Source organism: Drosophila mojavensis, unplaced genomic scaffold (genome assembly GCF_018153725.1).
Source record: "Drosophila mojavensis isolate 15081-1352.22 unplaced genomic scaffold, ASM1815372v1 contig_74, whole genome shotgun sequence".
Classification (NCBI taxonomy): Eukaryota; Metazoa; Arthropoda; class Insecta; order Diptera; family Drosophilidae; genus Drosophila; species Drosophila mojavensis.
In genome coordinates, this window is record NW_025318899.1 from 6,174,686 (window position 1) to 6,196,017 (window position 21,332).

Genomic DNA, 21,332 nt, shown 5'->3' on the forward strand with positions numbered 1-21,332 from the left:
CGGGCCAATGTGGCAAGTATGTCACTGCTGGAGCTGTCGCAGTTTCAATGATGCCATGCTCCATGGGTGGCACTTATCAGCAATTGAAATGGAACTTCACACACACACACACACACACACACACATACACATGTTGTTTGTCGTATATAAAATAGCATTGGTTTTATTTGCTGTATTTAGGCCTTAATACTTCTGAATGACCTTCTCGGCCATGGCACGAATGCCCGTCCAGGTCTCGGTGACGAAGGGCAGTATCTGTTCCGTGGATGGATTGAAGCCAGTGCCGCCGGCAGGCAGTTCCATGGTCACGGAAACGGGGAACTTGGCAACGCCAAAGGCATAATCATCGCTGCCACCGGCAGCGGCATAGAGCACATTCGTCGAGCTGCCCACAGTGTATTTGGTGCCCGTGGAGGCCTTGATGGCCGCGGCGCCAGCTTGAGCCACCTCATCATGGGCGCGCCAGTCGGCTGGCAGGTCACTAAACAAAAACAACAAAGAGAAACGAAAATAGTCAACTAAGAGTTGGAGCTTCTTGTTGTATTCAATGCACTCACGATGTCCAGCCCCATGGATAGAGCAAGTAGTTGCCATACGAGTGGAGCGTCAGGTAGAACTTGCCACGGCCCTGCAGGCTGAGCAGCAGGTCGCGCACGAGCTGCGTCTCTGGCTCGGAGAAGGCCGTTTTGCCCTTGTATGTGTCGGCGCACGAGAAGCTGGAGGCGCCCACCTCGCCCCAATGGAAGTCAAAGTTGCGATTGCCGTCGGTGCCATAGCAAGCGGAGCTCACTGGCTTGCGGGTCTTGCGCCACATGCGCGAACTGGTGTGGGTGTATTCATAGCCATCGGGATTCACCACGGGCAGAATGACCCAATCGTAGCTCTTCAGCAGATCAGCATTGGCCACAAAGTTCTCCACCAGCTGATAGATGACGTAGAGCGCAGCGGCCGGGGCAATCCATTCACGTGCATGTATGCCAGCATCCAGGAAGATCACATTCTTGCCGCTCTTGCCGTCGCCGTTGCTGATGGTGATGGTCTTTAGGTCGCGATTCTCGTACGATTTGCCAGCCGTTTTAACCGTGACGCGGCTGGGATAGGCTTTGGCCAGCTCGTCCAGGTAAGCATTGATCTCGTCATGACGATGGAAGGCAGTGAAACTGATGCTGCGCTTCGTGTCACGCTGGGCCATCAGACGCTGGCTCTGGTTCTCCAGCTGCTCCTGCTGCAGCGTGTTGCCCACGTTGTTGTCGATCACCATGAAGTTGACAGCGAAGCGTCGCAGCAGCTCCTCAAACGATTCCTGATCCTTGGGCTGCACCATCACACGCGTAGCCACATCCAGGGCACGCGGCATATCGAAGAAGTCGTAGTCCACATTGTTGGCCAGACGCAGCAGCAGCTGCTTCTCGAAGTTGTTGCGTGCATAGATGTCATAGATCTTGTAGCTGTCGAGAGTTACCAAGTTAATTGTGCATTAGCTGATGCATTCTTTGCCAACCAGCCACGCCCCCAAGCACTCACCCATCGTAGCTGTGCGCAGACAGCGCAGCGACGCTGCACACCAGCAGCAGCAGGCAAGTTTTAAGAAACATTTTTTTGTTGTTGTGTGCTCCGTTCCGTTCCGGCCCAAAGCGTCTATTAAAGTGTAATGCCTCAGTTGTTCTCTTTATATAGTGGCAGTCGATGTGCGGACCACTTGACGTATGCACAACGCCGGCGATTGATAGAAAATAGTAGCCAGAGCCAAAACACGATCAGAATGAAAATCTTATCAGTCTTATCGAATGCTCTGGTTGTGTATTGTGTCAAATGCTCGACTAAATTTCATTGGAAAATCTCTCATAATTTATACTATACAGACGCTAGATGACATTCGATAATCACTCCAAGTTCATTGATAACAACCAATAGCATTGGCCAACCAAACAAAGTGATGCAATTGGTTGAACTGCGATTGAGAGAGAGAATCTGGAGTTATAAAGGCCGAACTTGTATTTTGGTTTTAGATGGAGGCCTTACGACGGTAAAAAGAGGCTTAATGCTTGATTAGTAAACTCTGTAGGCTTGGGCTATGACTAGTTTTATACATATAACTTAGTCTCTCCTTATATAAATTTTTAATTTACTAGATTTAGCAGTTGTATTCATAAAAATAGCAGTGGGCACAGCAATACTGATAAACATATTATTTTTAAAATTAAAAAAAAGCTAGTATTAAAATGTTTATTTATTTTATATATAAAATATTTACTTCACTTTTTTTTTTGGATATATTTTTATTTATAGAATCTTTAGAAAATATGCTTATTCAGAACATTTTGCTGCATCATATTTAAGTTGCATTACTATGTTTATGAGTACATTTATAGGTTGGCTTTATGGATTACATAGAGCTTGATTTACTAATAAGTAATGAGCCAACAGAATCAACTGTACTTGACTTCAGTAGTTACTAAATCCTGTAGGCATGTGTTCTGCCTACTTTTATACATATAACTTGTTCGTTCTTTATATAAACTGTTCGAATTATGTTCATTGACTTCAAGCTACTCTCTGCCAGACATCTGTATTCAATTCATATATAGAAGCTTTAACATTCACTTCTTTTTGCTGTAGATAACAGTTTATATTTGCCTTGATTTGGACTATTCATACTTTCATACGCTTGCTTTGCTCTTGTCTCCAATCTATCTGAAGTTTTCCCACTCAACGCAGAAATATTTGAAATAAGCCTTTGGCAATTTATTGACTGCATTTCTGATAAAAATCGGTAAAAATCTGAATGTCACGCGTCTTCTGTTGTCCATCACCAATTTAAGTCGCTCGTAAATTTGTCGCGTGAGACTTGCGCAACGCAGCAAACATTGATTTATATATTGCCTCTGACTTTGTTTAGTTATTTGCGTCTTCTACAAGTTTTAATCATTTGCAGAGTGAAGCTCTATCAGAATTGTCGAACTGACTTGTGGTGCACTGTGCAAAAAAAAAAAAAATATTGAAAGTAACGGAGTGAAACAGAAAGAAAAGTGTACACAATACCCTGTAAAATGTGTCATAGGATTGGATAAAGAAATCACTTAAGAGGAGCTCACCAATTTAGTAGACTTGGAAATTCATGAAATTGTTCTAGAGAAGCGCTGCATATTTAATACCCTGTAAAATGTGTCTTGAGATAAAATCGAAATAGAATTTAAGGAGTTATTATAAAGCCAACTTGTTAAACCATCAACCATTCTAGAGAATTTATGCATAAAATACCCTGTAATATGTCTATTAAAACAATATGTGCAAATGCAAGTAAAATACTTACTTAAAAAACTGGTTAAAGACAAAAATATAATATAGTTTCGTTTAAGACTTTTTCCCAAACAAAAATTTTCTTCAGTTTCTTCAATAGATTTATATACCCCTCGTATTGCTTATTCACAGGGTAGCTGAGTTAATAAAAAAAGGATGCTGCCTACTTTTTCTGTCGCGCACACAAAATATATTTGAAAATTTATTGCATTTCATGCGCTTTTCCATATTTGTCTGCATTTGTAGGCAGTTTTGGTCAACAACTTTTGCCGGCTGCTGCAACAGCAACAACAACAGCAACAAAACAGGACATGCAGTCAAAATAACAACAACAACAGCAACAAAAGGGGAAAAGTTGCTTACTTAAAACTGACAATGAGCGCATGGAAATGACAAAAAACACTGCGGAAACTGTTGGCTCGTAATTTTTGAATGGCCCATTGGACGCGACAGTCAGTTTCCCTCCACTTTCCCGACGCGCCGAAACTAAGGCAGAGTGCGGAAAAGTTTTGATATCCTGCAGAGAAAAAGAGCCGAGGGTTATGATAGATGTGTGTGATTCGTATGAGAAGGAGCGGATGGACGATATGAAAACATGTGCTTTGAAAACAGAAAGAAAAGGATAATAGAGCAACTGTAGATTGATAATTATAAATCGATAAATAGAATGTAATCGATATACCGATAGACTTTAGCTGAGGCAGAACTCCTAGCATATAAAATCAATATAATGAAATGATAGGATATCTATTAGTCCATCATTCCTTGAATTCCGATCATCGTCTACTGCACGTGACTGCCAGCAAATGTGTGTAGAGTTTTTGGTCGTGTTTTTATATTCATATTTTCTTTTTTGTTTTGCCCACAAACTTTCGGAAAAGTTGTGCCTGTTCTGCGTATTTGCATTGACAAAAGAAAATGCGGCATTGTTTGCGATTTGTTTTGCGATTTGTTTTGCGATTCATTTGCTCTCAAACAATGCACAAATTATTTGCTAAGCTGCCTTTAATGTTCTCTTCACGACTTTAATTGAAATGGATCGCCGACTCAGAGAGGCTGTGACTGAGACGGAGCAGGAGACTGAGGCAAATCACTCGTAAGTAGTTTCGAAAATTCATTTAGAGAGTCATTTGCATAAATATGCGGGCAGCAGCGATACGAAAAGTTGTGCTGCGGCGGCGCTCTTTAATTTTCATTTTGCATAAATTAAAAGCCGAATGTCATGGCAATGACTAAGCCCACAGTGGACCAGCTATCGTTCGCCATGAACTTGCGGCTTTATTGCTCTATTAGGGGACCCCAAAACCCCTTTCTCTGGCCAGCGTAGCCGTTCAGAGTGTCAAAAATTCTGCCACATAACAGCGGTTAAGAGCGTGGGAGAGGAAGAGGGAGACAGAGCCAGAGAGAAAGAGTTGAAAGGGGGTGAGTTTGACTTGGAAGTTGGTGTTGCGCAAAGATTTTAATTAAAATTCATCTTCACATTTAATCAAATCATGGCAGTGCTAAGACAGAGCGAGAGAGACAGAGAGCGCGCGAGAGAGAGAGAGAGAGAGCGAGAGTGGGACCTGCCACTGACATCGACACTCGTTTCTAATTAAGTGCGAAAAATCGTTAAATGTAAAATCAAATCGTGCAAAAAGTAATTGAAGAACTCAACTTGAACCACCCGGAAAAGGGGTGTGGCCTCTTCCCCCCCCGCCCACTAAACTGTTTTCCATGGCTTGAACTTGACGATGCCAAGTTGTAAATTGAGTGGAGTATTTGCTGTTGTTGTTGTTGTTGTAATTGTTGTTGTTGTTGTTGCCATTGTTGCTGGATTAAGGCCACAACACAATAGCGCACAGTTTGTTGGCGGTTTGTCGAGGGAGTGGGGGCCGCGTGGGCGGGGGCAAAGGCCGGTGGTGTCAAATATTTACAATCTATTACGTGCACGGATGTATTTGTAGTTAGGTGTTAAGGCCAAACAATTGGCTAATTAAAACAAGCGCTGCCTGTGGCCAATTTTCTTAATTGGCAGCTAAAGGCATTATGTTTCGCATATCTCAAGAGCTTAGGCACAATGTTTCAGCTTTAAAGTGTACTGAGAATGGGTAATATAAAGATTTATGAATTATATAGAGAATATTGCGAATCTTTATGGACTCGAATGACAGGAAATAAATCAACTCTTCCATGTGTTTCTTATGGGCTCAAACGAATTGACTAGCGAATTTTATGGCTCTAGGTTTCTAGTATGCAAATAATATATGGGCAAAAGTGTCGTTATATATGTAGATTGAGCTCCATTCTGACAAACTGGTTCACAAAATACAGAATCAGATCCGAACCTACCCGAAGTTGCTGCACAGATTAAGAGCTGTCCAAGTTTTAGGTCTACTGTATGCAGATTGAAAGTAGTTCATAATTTGGGAGCATTTAGAGTTATCAAAAATAATAATATGTAATTTTATAATATTTAATTCAAAAACTCTTCACGACTCAGAGTCGAGCAACATTTATACTAAAAAATCACCGTTCAGTTCCTCTTAAACTACAAATAGAATCTCAAGGGTATTGTTTTGCTTTGCATATGACACACTTCTGAAACACCTACAATCACACACACATGCACACACACACACACGCAGTCAGTGCCTGCAAAGTGTCTATGACAAATGGATGGCTGTTGGCACAGACAATGGAAAGGAAATTGTGGCATAAATTAAAATGTTCTGCACTGAGATATGCAGAGACGTTTTAATTGCACTGAACGGATTTATTGAGGGTTGTAAAGAGAATAGATGTATGTATGTATTTATATACATATATGTATCTGTATGTAAGCACAAATTAGTTGGTGCGAGCTGATTGTGTGGCATCAAATGTCATTTGAGAAATTAAGCTTTAATTAAGCCAAGCAGGTAAGCCAAATAAAAGCATTTAAAAAACAAAAAAACAAAAAAACAAAAATGGGGAAGAAAAAACCAATGCAGAAAACTGAAAACAAACAAAATAAAAAGCGTGGGGCAAACAGAGAAAGCGCAAAGCACAAATGACAAACGAACTGCAAGCACATACGACATACACTCTCGCACACACACACACACACATTCACAGTCGGAGGCAAGTAAGTCGTATTAAATTTAATTGGATTTGAGTGTTTACCAGTGGCAGAAGCCGTCGGCAAAGCCACAAGCACCAGCTGAAGCTTTCCACATTGCTCTTAGCCAAGCCCAATGCGTGCGACCTACTTTTTTTTTTTTTGTATTTCTGCCTGTGTGTGTGTGTGTGGCAGCAAAAAATTTCATACATATCACAGGTAGCATGAGGCTTAAGCCGGATTTTATAGACTGCCAGCCAACTGGGAGAAACAAGTGAAAACCAAACAAACAACAGAACGTATAAAGTGTTGTAACAAAAGCAAATATTGCGTATACGCCAAGGCAGCCGTAAGCCAGAGATGCGGCCAGTCCCGTTGTCAACGCTACATCCTGGCCAAGCGACCAATTAGCGTTACAAGTAAATACACATATGACAGCTACTTCATATGGTTATGCATCAGCGCTATAAAGCCTGATTGTTATTTGTCGCTGCTTGAGCGGTTGGCTATATCTGAAGTTCTACTAAAGTTCTACTGGAAAGGACTTAGATTGAAAAGTTTTGGTGATCATGAATCTATATTTCTTGCCAGCAAAAATCATAATGAATGTAATATTTTCGACACCTTTACCAACTCAAATGTTTATATGTATATATATATATCTATATAAGTCAGTCGTTTAGCACAAATTTTTATGACAAAATATACTTGAATAGAACAAGCTACAAATTTTTTGTATCATATATTTTTTTGTATACATTAATTTTTTTTTTACATTTAATAATAAAAATAATATTTTTTTATTAAACAAAAAAATGTAATGTAATGATATTCATTTAAATTTTTTTGTTTAACTTTTTAAGTTTTTTTTTTTTCTATTTACCTTAATTTCATGTATTTTTCATTACGATTTCATAAAATTAAAACCACAAATTTTCGTATAAAATGAATTTTCGCACTTATTTGTTGATAAGTTTAGATATTGCGCTGTTCACATGCAATTGCAATTTTGAAGTGTAATATCGAGTAAAATTTTTAGCATGCAAATTTGATAAATCACCGTCATTATAACGCCATCAATCAAAATTATGCCAGCGGCTTCTCTCTGTGTCTGTGTGCGTGCGAGTGGGTGTGGGTATGGGTGTGTATGAAGTGTCTAATTGAATAACGAAGCGTGCAAATTGAGCCAATGTCTAACCGTCTCCCTTTCCCTCTCCCTCTCTTTCTCTCTCTCTCTCTCTGTGTCTACCCGAGCTGTCTATCTGCGTCTGTTATCTGCCTATTTGTCTGTCTGGGTGCGAATGGTGTCCTGTGCCTTGTCCTTGTCATGGCTGGCATAAAAACCCGTTAGCCGGCAGCAGTTAACGACACATCCGCTAGAGATTTAGAGAAGACTGAGACTGAGAGCTGCCTGGCTGAAATCTACAATGTCTGCGGCTTTGGGGTGAACCTTCACTTCGCTTCGCTTTATTTCTAATATGGAACTTGAATTGAAATTTTCAGCAGAAGTTCGAGGCATTAACATAGTTTTTTAGTAGTGGCAGCGGCAGCAACAGTGAATGCAAATGCAGTTAGTGGGTTTTAGCCGGGTTTACCGTTCTTACCAGCTTTGCAACAGCAGCACTTGAATCTAGTGGAGACCGCAGATGCCGGTTTTGCCCGGTTACCGTTACACGTTTGCTTTTTAATCCCCGTTTGCATTTGATTGTATGCAGCTTGGCACAAAAAAGTAATTTACTTCCAATGTGTGTGTGCGTGTGTGTGCTTGTGTGTGTTTAATTTGCAGCATGTCAAAAAAGCCGACCACACATGTAACACTCTCTCTCTCTCTTTCTCTCTCTCTCTCTCTCTATGTATGTGTGTGTGTTTGTCATTGTATGCATATAATTATTGCATTTGTGGCACGTTCCTAGACAGAAAACGAAACAGCACTGAATAGCTCGACGCTCGAGTATTTGTTTTGCAGCTGGCAAATGGAACGATTCCCTTGCCTCCGCTCCCCTCTCTCTTTCATTATATTTTGCTGCTGCTTTGCAGTAAGTATTTTTTAATGATACATAAACTAAAAAGATACACATGCATACAATTGTCTCTGTGTGTGTGTGTGTGTCAGTTGGCAACTCGTCTAAATTATTTACACATCCGTTTTGCATTTGCACTGTTTGCTTTTCCACGCATGCCCTGCACTTCAAGCATTTCCCATTTTGCATTTTTCCCATTGTTTCGTTGTTGTTGTTGTGGTTGTTGTTGCATTGTTTCCTCATTTGCAGCTCAACACTTTCTGTGTCATTGTGGTGTCTGCATTGTGGCAGCAACAACCGCCGCTGGCTCTAACCTCGTTTTCCGTTCACCAGCTTTTGTGCCACTGCCACATAATGAATGCAATTTTTTAGCACCCCGTTTTATTTTCGTTCTGAGTGGGTCGCTAGTCTCTCTCTCTTCCTTTTAATTCCCGTCTATATATATTTCGTGTGGACTTGGATTACAAGGCACACACACATACATATATGCACATATATTTATAAGCTACAAACTGAAATCAAACTATGCTAATTTTTACACAAGTTCTTTGGAGCAGGGGGAACTTGGGCAAGCACATTAAAGCTTTTAGTTGGCAGATCTTAATAAAGTACGGTAGAATCCGGTTATAAGGACTCCGCCTATAGCATCCGTGCGACTATTGCGACGAAACATCTGATCCCCAGACAAACTTATATGAGCAAACTTAAATAGATATATCGACGATCCCTTGATCGTCGTTATAACTTGATTCTCTTGTACTGTGATGTCGAAAAAGTCTCCGTAAAGCTTTAGTTGTACGAGTTTGACATCTAGAGAAGCGCATTCGAAAGCTTATTAGACTCCGTTTGCAATTAGATGGAACTTAAATTGACAAATAACTTGACCACAACTTGTTGTTCGCTAAATCATTAAGCTTTTTGCTTTAATCAAGCTGGAAAGCAAAGGAATTGCAGCTAATAAGCGCTGCTTAGCCGTTCCTAAAAAGTATGTGCGGATGTGTGCTTTCATCTAAGCGCAACTCTTTTACTTCCCTCTCTCTCTCTCTCTCTCTCTCTTACTTTTCCAGCTCTTAGCATGCAAAATAATTGCTGTATACCTGCTGGACACCTGCAGATTGCGATTACGCTATGCCGACGAGTGCTCGACTAATTAAAATCGCAGAGGCCAGCCACAAAACACTAGCCAGAGACAACGAAAAGCCTCTCTTACGGCTTACATAATTAGATGTTAGCCGGAAACGGGCCGCCCGAAGATTTGTAGCACACTTTTAGGCTAACAAATTATTTTCGCTGTCGTATTTCGAGTCTCGCTGTTGCGGTTAGTTGTTGATAAGAAAAAAAAAAAACAAAAACAAAAACAAGGAAAAAACAAATGCGTCCGACTGGCAATTGTTACGTTAGGCGCACAAACTAGCACCAAAGCGGGACAAAGCAGACAATGGCTTTAATTTAACTGTCGGAAGTGAAACACAATGCAAAATACGAGTTGAACTTACAAGCAATTTGCCTTATGCATTGCCCGCCGTGCAGCCCACAGTTGAGCCACGCCCATTTCTCACTCACACAAAGACAGACATACACACACACACAGCGATACATATAAACATACTATAAATCCTGCAAGCCGACAAAAACGTGGCGCAGTTTCTGCACTGAATCCAAATCCAAATCCTGCACGCACAACCAGAGGGCGGAGGGCGGAGTGGTGCTGGCTTGGGTGGTTTGGGTGGGTCAGGATTTTGACTGCTGCTGTTGCTGCTGCTGCTGCTGTTGAGTTGCTCCTTGTTGTTTTTTCCGCTGACTTTTGCTTTGGTATGTTCATTATTTTTATCTTTCGCAATGAATGCGAAACTACGAAACGAAACGAAACGAATCCAACAACAACAACAACAGCTGCAGCAAAGTCGGCGCTCGTGGGTGGAGGCGTAGAGGCGTGGCATGCCAAGCTGGCACACAAATATGCAAAACAGTTAAAGGATTCATGGCGCTCAAATCTAGGCGTAAAGTGTGAATAACGCGTAGCAATGTGAATGAGCTGACGGCGCTTTGAGGCCCAGTCTTCAGTCTTCAGTCAGCAAGAGGTCTTCAATAGGGGGATGTGAGATGTGGGGTGTGGAGGGTTGGGGGTGTTTGGGCTCTGAGTTCTGGGGTCCGGGAATGCAATCAGCGGAATTGTAATTTAGCGTAAAAGGAAGTTGCGGCAACGCAAATTGAGGTTTTTGCAGTTTGCTGCGCTGCCAAACAAAAAGCAGCCTGCAAGTAAACAACTTCCGTTAGATAATGGCAAATGCCAGACGACCAAAGCCAAGCTAGCCTCACGCTTTGCCACGCTTTTACTCATTTCTTTTTCCCGATTCCCTTCCCCTTTTCTTTTACTTTTTTTTTATTTGCCTGCCAGCCAGACACGTCATGTTAAATGCGCTGCAAAATTGCATTAAATACGCACGCTTGTCACTTTTTGATAAGGGAATTAAATTTTGCGGTTTAACGCTGCCGGCACACACAAGGCCCTAGCCACCCACTCCCACTATCTCTCTCTCTCACTCTCTGTCTGTCTGTCTTTCTCTTTCTCTTTCTCTTGGCTGACTGCTGCAGCTGGCGGGTATATTGGCCGTGTTTATGCCGCACGCTGTCAACGCTGTAAACCAAACTGAGACGTCGCTGTCAACGGCATCCCCTTGATTATAGCCGCTTATTGAATTTGCGCTGTATGCGATCTAAAAACAAAACGGCAACAGTCGTGCCACAGTTTAGGGCGTTGTCAAACCCTGGACGGCTTTATAACCTAATAAGTAAATCTCTTAAATAGCTTTAGACTTGATTTGTGCTTAGCTAACTTGGCTGTGGTGCTATATATCTATCTCTTTCTAAGACTATTTCTTAATTTATTCAAGTAGTACACGTTTATCAAGATATTTATTTTTAAATGATTTATTATTAAATTGATTCAATTGTTATATAGTTAACGGCTTGTTTTATATTTTGAAAAATTAAAAAAAAATTATTTAAAATATTTTCTCTATTTCCTTGATTTTTTTTCTTCTAAGAATTGTCTTTAGGTATTTCTATTAAGCTTCCATTTCCATTCCATTCCATTCCATAGCCTGAATAGACTAAACTGGCAACACAGTTAAGAATTTCCTCGTTTTATATACGAATGGGCAGCACTTTTATGGCAGTGCTGCCCACCAATACACAAAGCTATTCCATTCAATCAAGTCAGCTAGACCGAGAAACGTTGCAGCTAAATTCAATAAAAATGGCTTTTCCTTTTAGGCATTTTGCAGTTGCATTTTCTGCGTTTTACCTAGATTTTGTTTTTTGTTAAATAGAAACGCAATTGCGCAGCTGGCGGTGCATAATTACCGCTATAAAGAGAAACCGCATAGTGGCTCTTCTAAGTGGGCCATAAAACAAACTTTTTACACACAAAAGTTTCGTAGGCCCGCAGAATTAATGTGCAAAAGGCACGCACCAGAATGTGAGGAAGGATAATGCGGACGAGTGTTTCTGTGAGTGTCTGTGTGTGTGTGTGTGTGTAGGTCCTTAAGGCGTAGGGTTTTGTGGGGCACAAGGCGTTGCTGCAGTGCGCCAAAGTTTAATGAAAATTTGATTAATTTGATTTGATTAATTGGCCAGCGCTCATAAATCATTAATAAACATGCAGCATATTATTGGTGGCATCGAGCCACATTAACTGGAGGCTAAGCTTGCAAAGAACGCGCCCCACACACACACAAACACACACACACACACCAGGCTTGACAAATGGCATTCTGGGTGGCAGAACGTGCCGTGCGGAAGGGGAGCTAAATATTTTCGTAATTACATTTCCACGTAGAGTAATTAATTTTGTCTCGCTTTGCTTGCGCCACTCGTGCCACCCGCCTTGCCGCTGCCGTTGACATTTGCCATTATATGTTGCATACTTTGGTGCGCTTTTTCTGCTGTCGTTAAATGTCACTAAGCTCTGGATTAGTTGCAGCCCGCACACACTCGCAATATTAATATTATTATTATTATTATTATGTTTTATTATTTGATGAGCGCTTTAACATGTTTGGGTCACAATTTTCATATAATTTTCTTAAGCCAAATCTGTTTTATTGCTCGACCTTCTGTGCACCCCTAGGGAACTTCACTCACACACACACACACACACGCCTAGACATGCTCAGCCGCACGTAGAGCTGCAGCCATTAAAAACCTTTTGCTGGCTACTTAAGTCCTTTGTCGCAGCTAGCCGCCCCCCCAAAAATATTGTGGCATAAATTATGCAGCCAGGTGACCATAAAACTGACTCACACGACCTGTCAAATGTCAACGTGGCGTATGTGTAATTAAGCTTATACGATTTTGTAAAGGCAAAGCAAAGCAGAGAGGGGGTGGTGCTTGGCTCCGGCTTGCAAGACAATTTCATTTAAAATTGATGGCAGTTTTTGTGCCCAGGTGAAGTGAAGTGGAATCGACAGTTTCTTTTTAAAGAATTTTCCCAGTGAACTGTTTTAGTGTATAAACCCGTTGGTTGAATGATGTAAACTGTGATCGAAATGCAGTTGAATGTAGCTTACAGGCCATAGTTTTGCCGATTCAAAAGTTAAGATATATTTAGCTTAATTAACTAAATCTCCTTTTTTTTGTGTCTCTAGCAGCTTAAGCTTGTATAAATTCTCGCTTCTCTAAGAGCTGCAGCTCATTAAATATCATTTTTAGCTGCATATATTTTGTAATTTGTCGTATTATTTGTGTTAGATACGAGTCCTATTTTTTTTGTATACCTGAGAGACGCACCCGCTGTTGTCACATGTGCGACAACATAATTTGTTGTTAATGTACTCGGATCTCGAAACTCGGGAGCCGTTGCTCGTCACACACACACACACACTCACATGCGCCATGGACAGTTTGATGACATTTTTAAAGTCCAGTCCGACACATAATTAACCCAATTAGAATGCGCGTATGTGTGTGTGTGTGTGTGTGTGTCAACGCTAAGCTAAATTTATGTGAATTTTTAATTATGTCGGAGCTAGCAAAGAAAGGCATCCTATGCTGGCTGGCCGCAAACCAAACAACAACAGAGCACACACACACACACACACAACAGACTGGGAGAAGCTGAACAAACGAGCTGAACCTGCTCGGCAGCTGGGTTAAATGAAAAACGTAGTAAACTGTGCGGCAAAACACCTGAGGATTCACCATGGCTACCAAAGCGACCAACAATGAGTGGCCAAGTGGCTACTGTTCCAGCTCCAACTCCAACTGCTGCTCCAACTCCAACTCCGTCTCCAGCTCGTTCGGCTCCTTTAGCTGCTCTGCTGCTTGTTTGGGGGTTTGGGCCTGGCAGCTTTTGCCATTTCCGGGCGTGCCTTTTGTTGGCACGTTTACCTTGGCCATTGTTGCTGCTGCTGCGGCTGCTGCTTGTTGGTTTAACTGCACTGTGACTTTTTCCATCTGTGTTTGTGTGTGTGTGTGTGTGCTTGCTGCAACCGCAAATAGAAAGCAATGCCTGCTGCGAGCGAAGCTGTGGCAAAAGTTTTAAGCAAAATGTTGCCAAGTGTTTAACATTTTGTACGGTGTCAGTTGCTTCCTCTACACGGGTGTGTGTGTGTGTGTGTGTGTGTGCGCACCTGAGGGACACAGACACCTGCAAATGAACTTGCCCTGGTAGGCTAAGCGTGCGGATAAATGTAAATTAAACAATGTTCAAGGGCCACAGCCACTGGCTGGCCGGGGCGACCAGTGTGCCCAGCCAGATGGCACACGTTTTAACTGGCGTTGATTTCTGACACACCCAAGTGGCCATACTAGTGTGTGTGTGCGTGTGAGTGTGTGTGCACTTGTGTTTGGGAATAACTATTGCGAGGTCAGTTTGCGATATTGGACATACATATTAAAGTAGTTTTATACGATATATATTTAGCTCTGCTTTAAGCTTTTCAGTTGACTTCATTTTGCTTTTTTTTTTTTAATTTAATTTTTGCTTAATTTTGATGTTTCACTTATATGTATAATTTAGTTTGATTTAACTAAACTAAGTGTCATGTTATAATTTCTAAATGTAAAATAATATTAAAAACATCTTAAAATGAAATAAATGAAATATTTTCATATCAACTTTGTCATGTTTTCTAATTTAATATGAATTTTGTCATGTTTTTTAATTTAATTAACTTTGGCTAATTTGTAGCCTTAAATAGCTTATATAAAGTTTCAAGAAGTTTGCAAAGCTTTAGGCTTTTATTTACTTTTGAGCTCTCAATTTATATATGTAAATAAATAATAAATAAATTAAATATATATATTTATCGCTGACTATAATTGCATGAATTTAAATCTAGCAACAACTTTACTAAGCTTAAGGCATTTTTTTCAACTTCCAAGTCAAAAGTTGATCTTGAATGTGCTTTCAGCAAGCAAAAAGCTTTTTTTTTTAAATTAATGTATATACAAGAAATAGCTTTGAGTTATTATTCCGAGCTTTATGTTATTCAAGTTTCCAAGTTTATTATAATACTAGCTCCCAATAGGAATTTTCACGAGGTTTTTAGAGCTTTAAACATAAAAATGAAAAGTTGAATTGCAACTTCAATGTGAAAACCAAATTGCTTATGATTTATAGCTTAACTTGAATATATTAAGGTACATATAATTCATATTACTTATAATTTGTTATTCAATGCTTAAGTTTTGTGACAGCCCTCGCCCGCTTGCATAGAGTTTTGATGGCAACTTTTTAATAATGTATGCCAACCCGTTCAATTTAGTTAGGTCCGTCGACGAATATGTTCATATTTTGGGGCGTTGATTTTGATTGCGAATTGTTGTCTGTTCATTTATGGAATTTCATTAGCAACTCGACTCTGGACTCTCGACTCTTGACTCTCGACTCTCGACTCCTGACTGTGTCCAGCTTAAAGCGAGTGTCGAGGATGTGTTCGCATGTGTAAGCCAAATTAAAAGCAGTCCAAGCAGACAATGATATAAAAATTTATGAGCCACATTTCGTTTAATTTTCTTTTTTCATTTTTGCAACAAAAGTCAAAGGACAGCTAAGGCATTTATGGGTGCAGGACATACCACGAACAGGAGACAGTTAAGGGGGTGCACGCTATCTCTCTCTCTCTCTCTCGCTCGCTTATTCTCGTTTTAGTTCAAGGATAATCAGTCAACATCGCGTGCCGCTAAAATTTCAAGGAGTGTGTGTGATTTTTATCATGCAAACAGCCGGAAAATGAACTAAAAAAGTGCTAAATGAGTAAGGTAAATGAAATTACCTGAACGAACACACCTCAAAATTGGACACACACACTCAGAGAGCGAGAGAGGGAGAGCCAGCGTGTGTCCAGTTGTGCGTGTGTGTGTGTGTGTGTTTGTATTTCCGCTTTGCCTTTGACAGCGTTGCGTGTGTGCGAGTGTGCAAAGTTTTATTAAAGAGCGGAAATTACAAATTTGTCCGCTGCTAATGGATTTCCATTTCAATTTGCACGGCTTTCGACTCGAGCGCATTTTCAGCACTTTAAAAGTGTTTTCGCCACGTTGATTAGCTCACCAAAAATTTATGCAGCCTCAAAAATGTAGACAGAAAATTTCAGTTTTCTTCTTCTTTTTTTTTTTTTTTTTTTTTTTTTTTTTATTTGGCATTTGTTGTTGCCGTCGGTCGTCGGTTGTCCTTGCCACAAAACGCTAACGACTACAAAATTGCAAGAAAATTACCCGTTAATGTCCAACATTTATGGCCGCGACTGGAAGACGCTGTGGCAAAAGCCAGACATGGGCACCAACGGCATTCCAGCCAAAAAATACTTATAGATACAAACATATACATATATATATATATATATATATATATATATATGTATGTGTATGTGTGTCTATATAACGAAAGGCAAAACTATTATGGCCCTTGTGCTTATTACTTGCTGACATGCAAACACTTGCGCTCTCCTTCTGGCCAAATTATGCCTCCGTCTCTTTTCAACAGCTGTCCGCGCTGATGCCAAGGACAAGGACATGGCGAACTGACTTTAATGCGCGTGGGTGAGATATATATTGGTAACTGTGTTGGGCTTTAAGCACACCTGGCATTAAATATTTAAGTTATTTTGGCATTTAATTTCGAGCCACACACATTTACCATAATAAATAATAACATGACACATATCAGCCTCAATTTATAAGCACAAATCGAAAAAGTAAATAAAATTGCTTTTCAGCGACGGCCAAAAAATAAACTCAGAAACTTAGCGAACCTGACACACATGTCGAGCAGTCATTAATAATGTAGCTGGATGCCACATTCAAGTGGCTCACAATGAAAATCGACAGTCCAACCACAGACCCCGCCACCCCAAACCGAAGGGTGGCTGAACGAACCTCTTGTGACCAAGCGGAATGTCAAACGTGCCGCTTGCCACTGTCAAAGTAAATTTATGCACCCACCACGCTCCATATGGTTCGGTGGTTGGGTGGTTCGCCTGTCGGCAATACGAAATTCCAGTCAAACTAAAAGTATTTTCTAGTTGCGCCCAATGTCTGCTTTGCTGTCTGCAACTAATTTCAATATCATCAAAAATTAATTTCACTAATTCGATTAGAGGCCACATTTTCCCCCACAAACAAACAGATATATTAAAGCTGCACCACTCAGCCCGGGCTCGGGTGCGTGTGTGCGTGTGTGCTGATGCTCTTCCTCTTCTTCTGCATTCATTAATTTAAGTCAGCTCCCATTCTAGCTCTGACTTGGTCCACTACGATGTGGCAATGGCGTGTGCCTTACGCTCAAATGTCGATAATATATGGACATTAGCTTCATGATGGCTCGCAAGACCGTTTTTATGCAAGGAGCTAATTGCCTAAATGTTACCACTTAAGGCGATCTTAAGCTCCAAGAAAACAAAGTACATTATGTGAGGCATGACTGGATTGGCAATCAATAAGTCATCATCATATATACTAAAACTATAAATTTCCAGAAGTTCGACTGATTTCTTTTACATTTCAACATTGATTTGGTTGTTTACATATTTGCAATTTGCTCATCTCTCTGTCTCTCTCTCTCTCTTTTGTTTGTTTCTCACTCGTAATCTCTCTCTTCGTTGCTCTCTCTCACTTCTATTTATTTATATTCTCCCTCTATCTCTATCTCTTGAGTTCTTCATCTTTCTATTTCTTTCCCTCTGTCTCTCCCTTTCTTTTTCAGAGCCGCTCTGCATTCACTATCGCTCTTCCTCTGCGTTTCTCTCGCTTTCCACCCCACACTCTCTACTCGGTTTCTGTATCTAACTCTACATCTCCCGCTATCTATATATACAATAGATATCTTTCTCTCTGACTCCTTTTCTATCTCTCTCTCTCCTCCTCTTTCTCTTCCTCTCTCTCTCTGTCTCTCTCATTTTCTTCATATTTCACTCATCTGTCATATAGCTCTCGCACTTTCTCTTTCCTCTTTCCTCTTGCCTCGCCTTCATTCTTTAACATTTTTCCATCCAACCTCAATCAGCCTTAGAAGTCATCCGCCTCTCCACGCCCACACCTCCTCTGCTGACTGAGCATTTAATTAGGTTTCAGGAATAAACTCCATCTTAAAAAATATATATAATAAAATGACAAACCTTAATAGCGAATTACACACAACATTTGAGAAACATTTGCGTTTTCATTTAAGAGGAAGGCGAAAAAACATGCTCATGCAAATGAAATCCCAGGTAAAAGACGTGCCACCTGCTCCCCTTCCACAGCTTCAACTGGGGGTTTTCTTTATATTTAATTTGGCTTTATGGGCGCAACCGCGCCTTATTTCATTTCAAGCAAACAAAGAGCAAAGCCAAATAAAAAGAAATGCTTTGGCCCCATATGTGAGTGTGTGTGTGTGTGTGTGTGTGTGTGTGTGTGAAAAGGCATTTGTAAAAAGCCAAATGGAAGGCAAACATATTCACATCAAGCGCCAAAAGTCACGAGTGATGTGGAGGGGGTGGGGGGGGGGTTACTATGAGTCGGGGGTAACTTCAATCCCCGACCCAATTCTCAGACCCTGCTCTGCTCTGCTCTGTGAGCCAAACGTGCGCTTGGCTTACACTAATTGTCTTTGCTGTGCGTGCGTGCGAGCTGTAAGGGTGTCTCCCTGTGTGTGTGTGTGTGTGTGTGTGGGTGTGTGGTCGGGTGTATGTGTGCGTGCATATATTTAAAGGATGTTTAGCTACGCGTATGCGCCAGTTGCCTTTTTTGCCCACTCTAAATAGCAGCCTCCAAAGCAAATGTGAATTCCTCACCTGCAGCATTAGACTACATGCATACATATACGCATACATTCATATTTGTATATTTTGTGCATATTGTTGCGCACCTGGGCAATTATGCACACTATTTATAAGGCGAATGCAATCTCATTATACGCTTAATGATCAAAAATACTTCGCTATGTCAGACACTTCCGTTCGCTTGACTCAGCAGAAAAGCAAGCAAGAAAACAACAAAAACAAAAAATATAATTTAAATAAAAATATCTATGAGTATATTATACGATATGCATGGATATATGTATGTATGTAGTGACATCTGTATGTATGTGTGTTTGCATGCATATTCGAATTTATTTACGCCTGCACTTAGCGCACGTCTATCAAATATCTCCAGATGTGAGAGACGCCGCAGGATTCGGTTGGTGGTTCGTCGTTGGTTGTATTGTCATTGTGGGTGCCAATTAAGAGTCGCCAAGGCTGCAATGCTACAGTTGTAATAAGGCAGCACGGCAGGATAACAAGTCACTCAGTTAGTCAGGGCGCGCAGCGTGTGGGCGCTCGCATGTCCTGCCAAACTAAATTAATTGCAGTCCTTTGGCCCAGGGACCTGCCGACTTCGCACATTCGTGCAGCTGATGTACAAATTAACATTACAATAGCAATAAGAATGAGTGCTGCTGCTCTATGGCTAAAACTATCGTAGATTAATCGGCCTGATTAACCGCACGCAGACCGCACTGTATGTATATATTTATATACGCAAATATGTATGTGTATACATGTATTTTATATATTCAATTCGACTCAAGTCGTATCCGGCTTGCTTATTCTTTAAGCAATTATTTTGAATGACTCTTCTAAATGATATTTCCATTGGGTTTGTATGTATGTATGTATGTTCATATGCATATATGTACATACATACATATATACATACATACATACTTATCTACAGTTTCTGTCTGAGTCTATTTTATTGTGTGAGTGAAAGACACTTAGCTGCAGATAACGAAAGTGTCAAAACTCACTTGCGAGTCTGACAGTATTTATTTTAGTATTTATTTTGTTAATTTTTGATATTTTGTCCGTATTTATATTCAAGCTAAGGCGTTCGTCTATCGATCTGCTGTTATTTCGATAAATCACATAAACCTTTGCTGCTCACTGACTCATCGTTCAAAGAAATAAGGGTTTTTCCAGAAACTTGTCGCATTCCGCTTAGTTACGAAAGACAAACGATTATTCAGTTTTAATATAAGTGTCCAAGCAATTACTTGCGTGTTGAGTAAAATATGGCGTCGAATCAGTCGAGTATACTGATATTGCCTGATGATTGTTTTGGTATCGTACTCAAGTATTTGGACGGTAGAGATCATTTGAGTTTTGGGCAAACTTGCATGAGGTTTAGAGAAGTCTTAAGGAACTGGTCAAGTGTGCTCTACCCTGAGTTTTGGTTAATTTGTAATGAAGATAATCAATGGGAATTAGAATTGTTTACTATTATCTGCGGTAACATTAAGAAATTGAAAGTTTCTATTAGAGACTGGACGGATATCCGAACTATAGAGCTTTACGAAAAACTTGAAAGCATGAATTTGGAAAGCTTTTTTTACGACTCGGTATTGGAACCCCAGAAGGAACTTTTTGAAGCCCTGCAGCACATGCAAAATCTAAAGTGTGTTCGTCTGATAGATTATTATTATAGGTAAGTTGGAATATCTATAAAAAAAAAAAAAAAAAAAAATGGAATTAGTTTCTTATGTTCGAATTTTTTGCGCTTAGCGATATCATTGTGGATGGCTTCGGTAAACTAAACTTACTGCAAAAACTTAAATTGTGTTTCGTCAGAATCGAAGATCTTGTTGAAATATGCAAATCACATGCAAATATTGAGGAGCTGGAGTTAGGCGAAATTTATTCTTGGAAGGATAATTCTCACAAGTTAGCAAGTCTTCCAGAGCTACCCAAATTGACACATTTTTCCATTTCCAAAATTGAAGGATTTTCGGCTTCAGAGCTCTTGGATGCATTAGTTACTAATGCAACGCGATTAGAGTCTTTGGTATGTCATTCTCCTTTGAATTTTGAGAATACAGCCAAATTATCCAAATTCAAATTCTTGAAAAGCCTTGACTGTGGTCTTGAAGATAAGAGTTGCATTGGTCCTTTGACCGATCTAACTGAACTTGAGCATCTTACTCTATTGATTCATACTAATACAACTGTAAAAGAGCAATATATAAAAATTATCATATCTTGCAAAAAGCTAAAGTCCCTAAATATAGAAGGACTCGACCCTAGGGCTCAACTTTGTTTCTAAAGCTATTGAAGTATTGCGGACTGTGCGGCAAATTCATAAGCAGAAGCCCCTAAAATTATATTGCCGCAGAGTGGTAAGCTTATCCATAAAATAATTTGTATGCAAATTATAATTATTTTTTTCTTTTCTTTTTCTTTTGTTAAGGACACACCGGTTGATTACTTGCTCTTGACAGGGCCTTAATTGTTTCTATAAATATTTAAAGTTTAAGCATATAGTATATACATACATACACGATGAGCTCAGATGCCTAGATCGTTCGACAAATCAAACTGTAATTAAGGGGCTCTACATAAGATTGGGTACTGAACTTCATCATATGTTATTAACTTTACTTTTTGATAATAAATGTATCTGTAATATCTGAA

General features: G+C 40.2%; 1 protein-coding gene and 1 long non-coding RNA gene across 2 annotated transcripts; one reads left to right on the top strand and one right to left on the bottom strand.

Moving 5' to 3' along the window:
• Window positions 1–136: 136 nt before the first annotated feature.
• Window positions 137–1,649, bottom strand: LOC6581566 (carboxypeptidase B). The gene is made up of 3 exons (XM_002007258.4): window positions 1,525–1,649; window positions 558–1,448; window positions 137–481 (listed from the first exon to the last, which is right to left on the bottom strand). The coding sequence occupies exons 1-3, from the start codon at window positions 1,593–1,595 to the stop codon at window positions 184–186; spliced, it is 1,260 nt and encodes a 419-aa protein (XP_002007294.1). The 5' UTR covers window positions 1,596–1,649; the 3' UTR covers window positions 137–183.
• Window positions 1,650–19,789: 18,140 nt separating this feature from the next.
• LOC116804383 lies at window positions 19,790–21,332 on the top strand. Its single transcript, XR_006357518.1, has 4 exons — window positions 19,790–20,349; window positions 20,427–20,706; window positions 20,772–21,037; window positions 21,109–21,332. It is a non-coding gene; the product is annotated as an uncharacterized LOC116804383 (long non-coding RNA).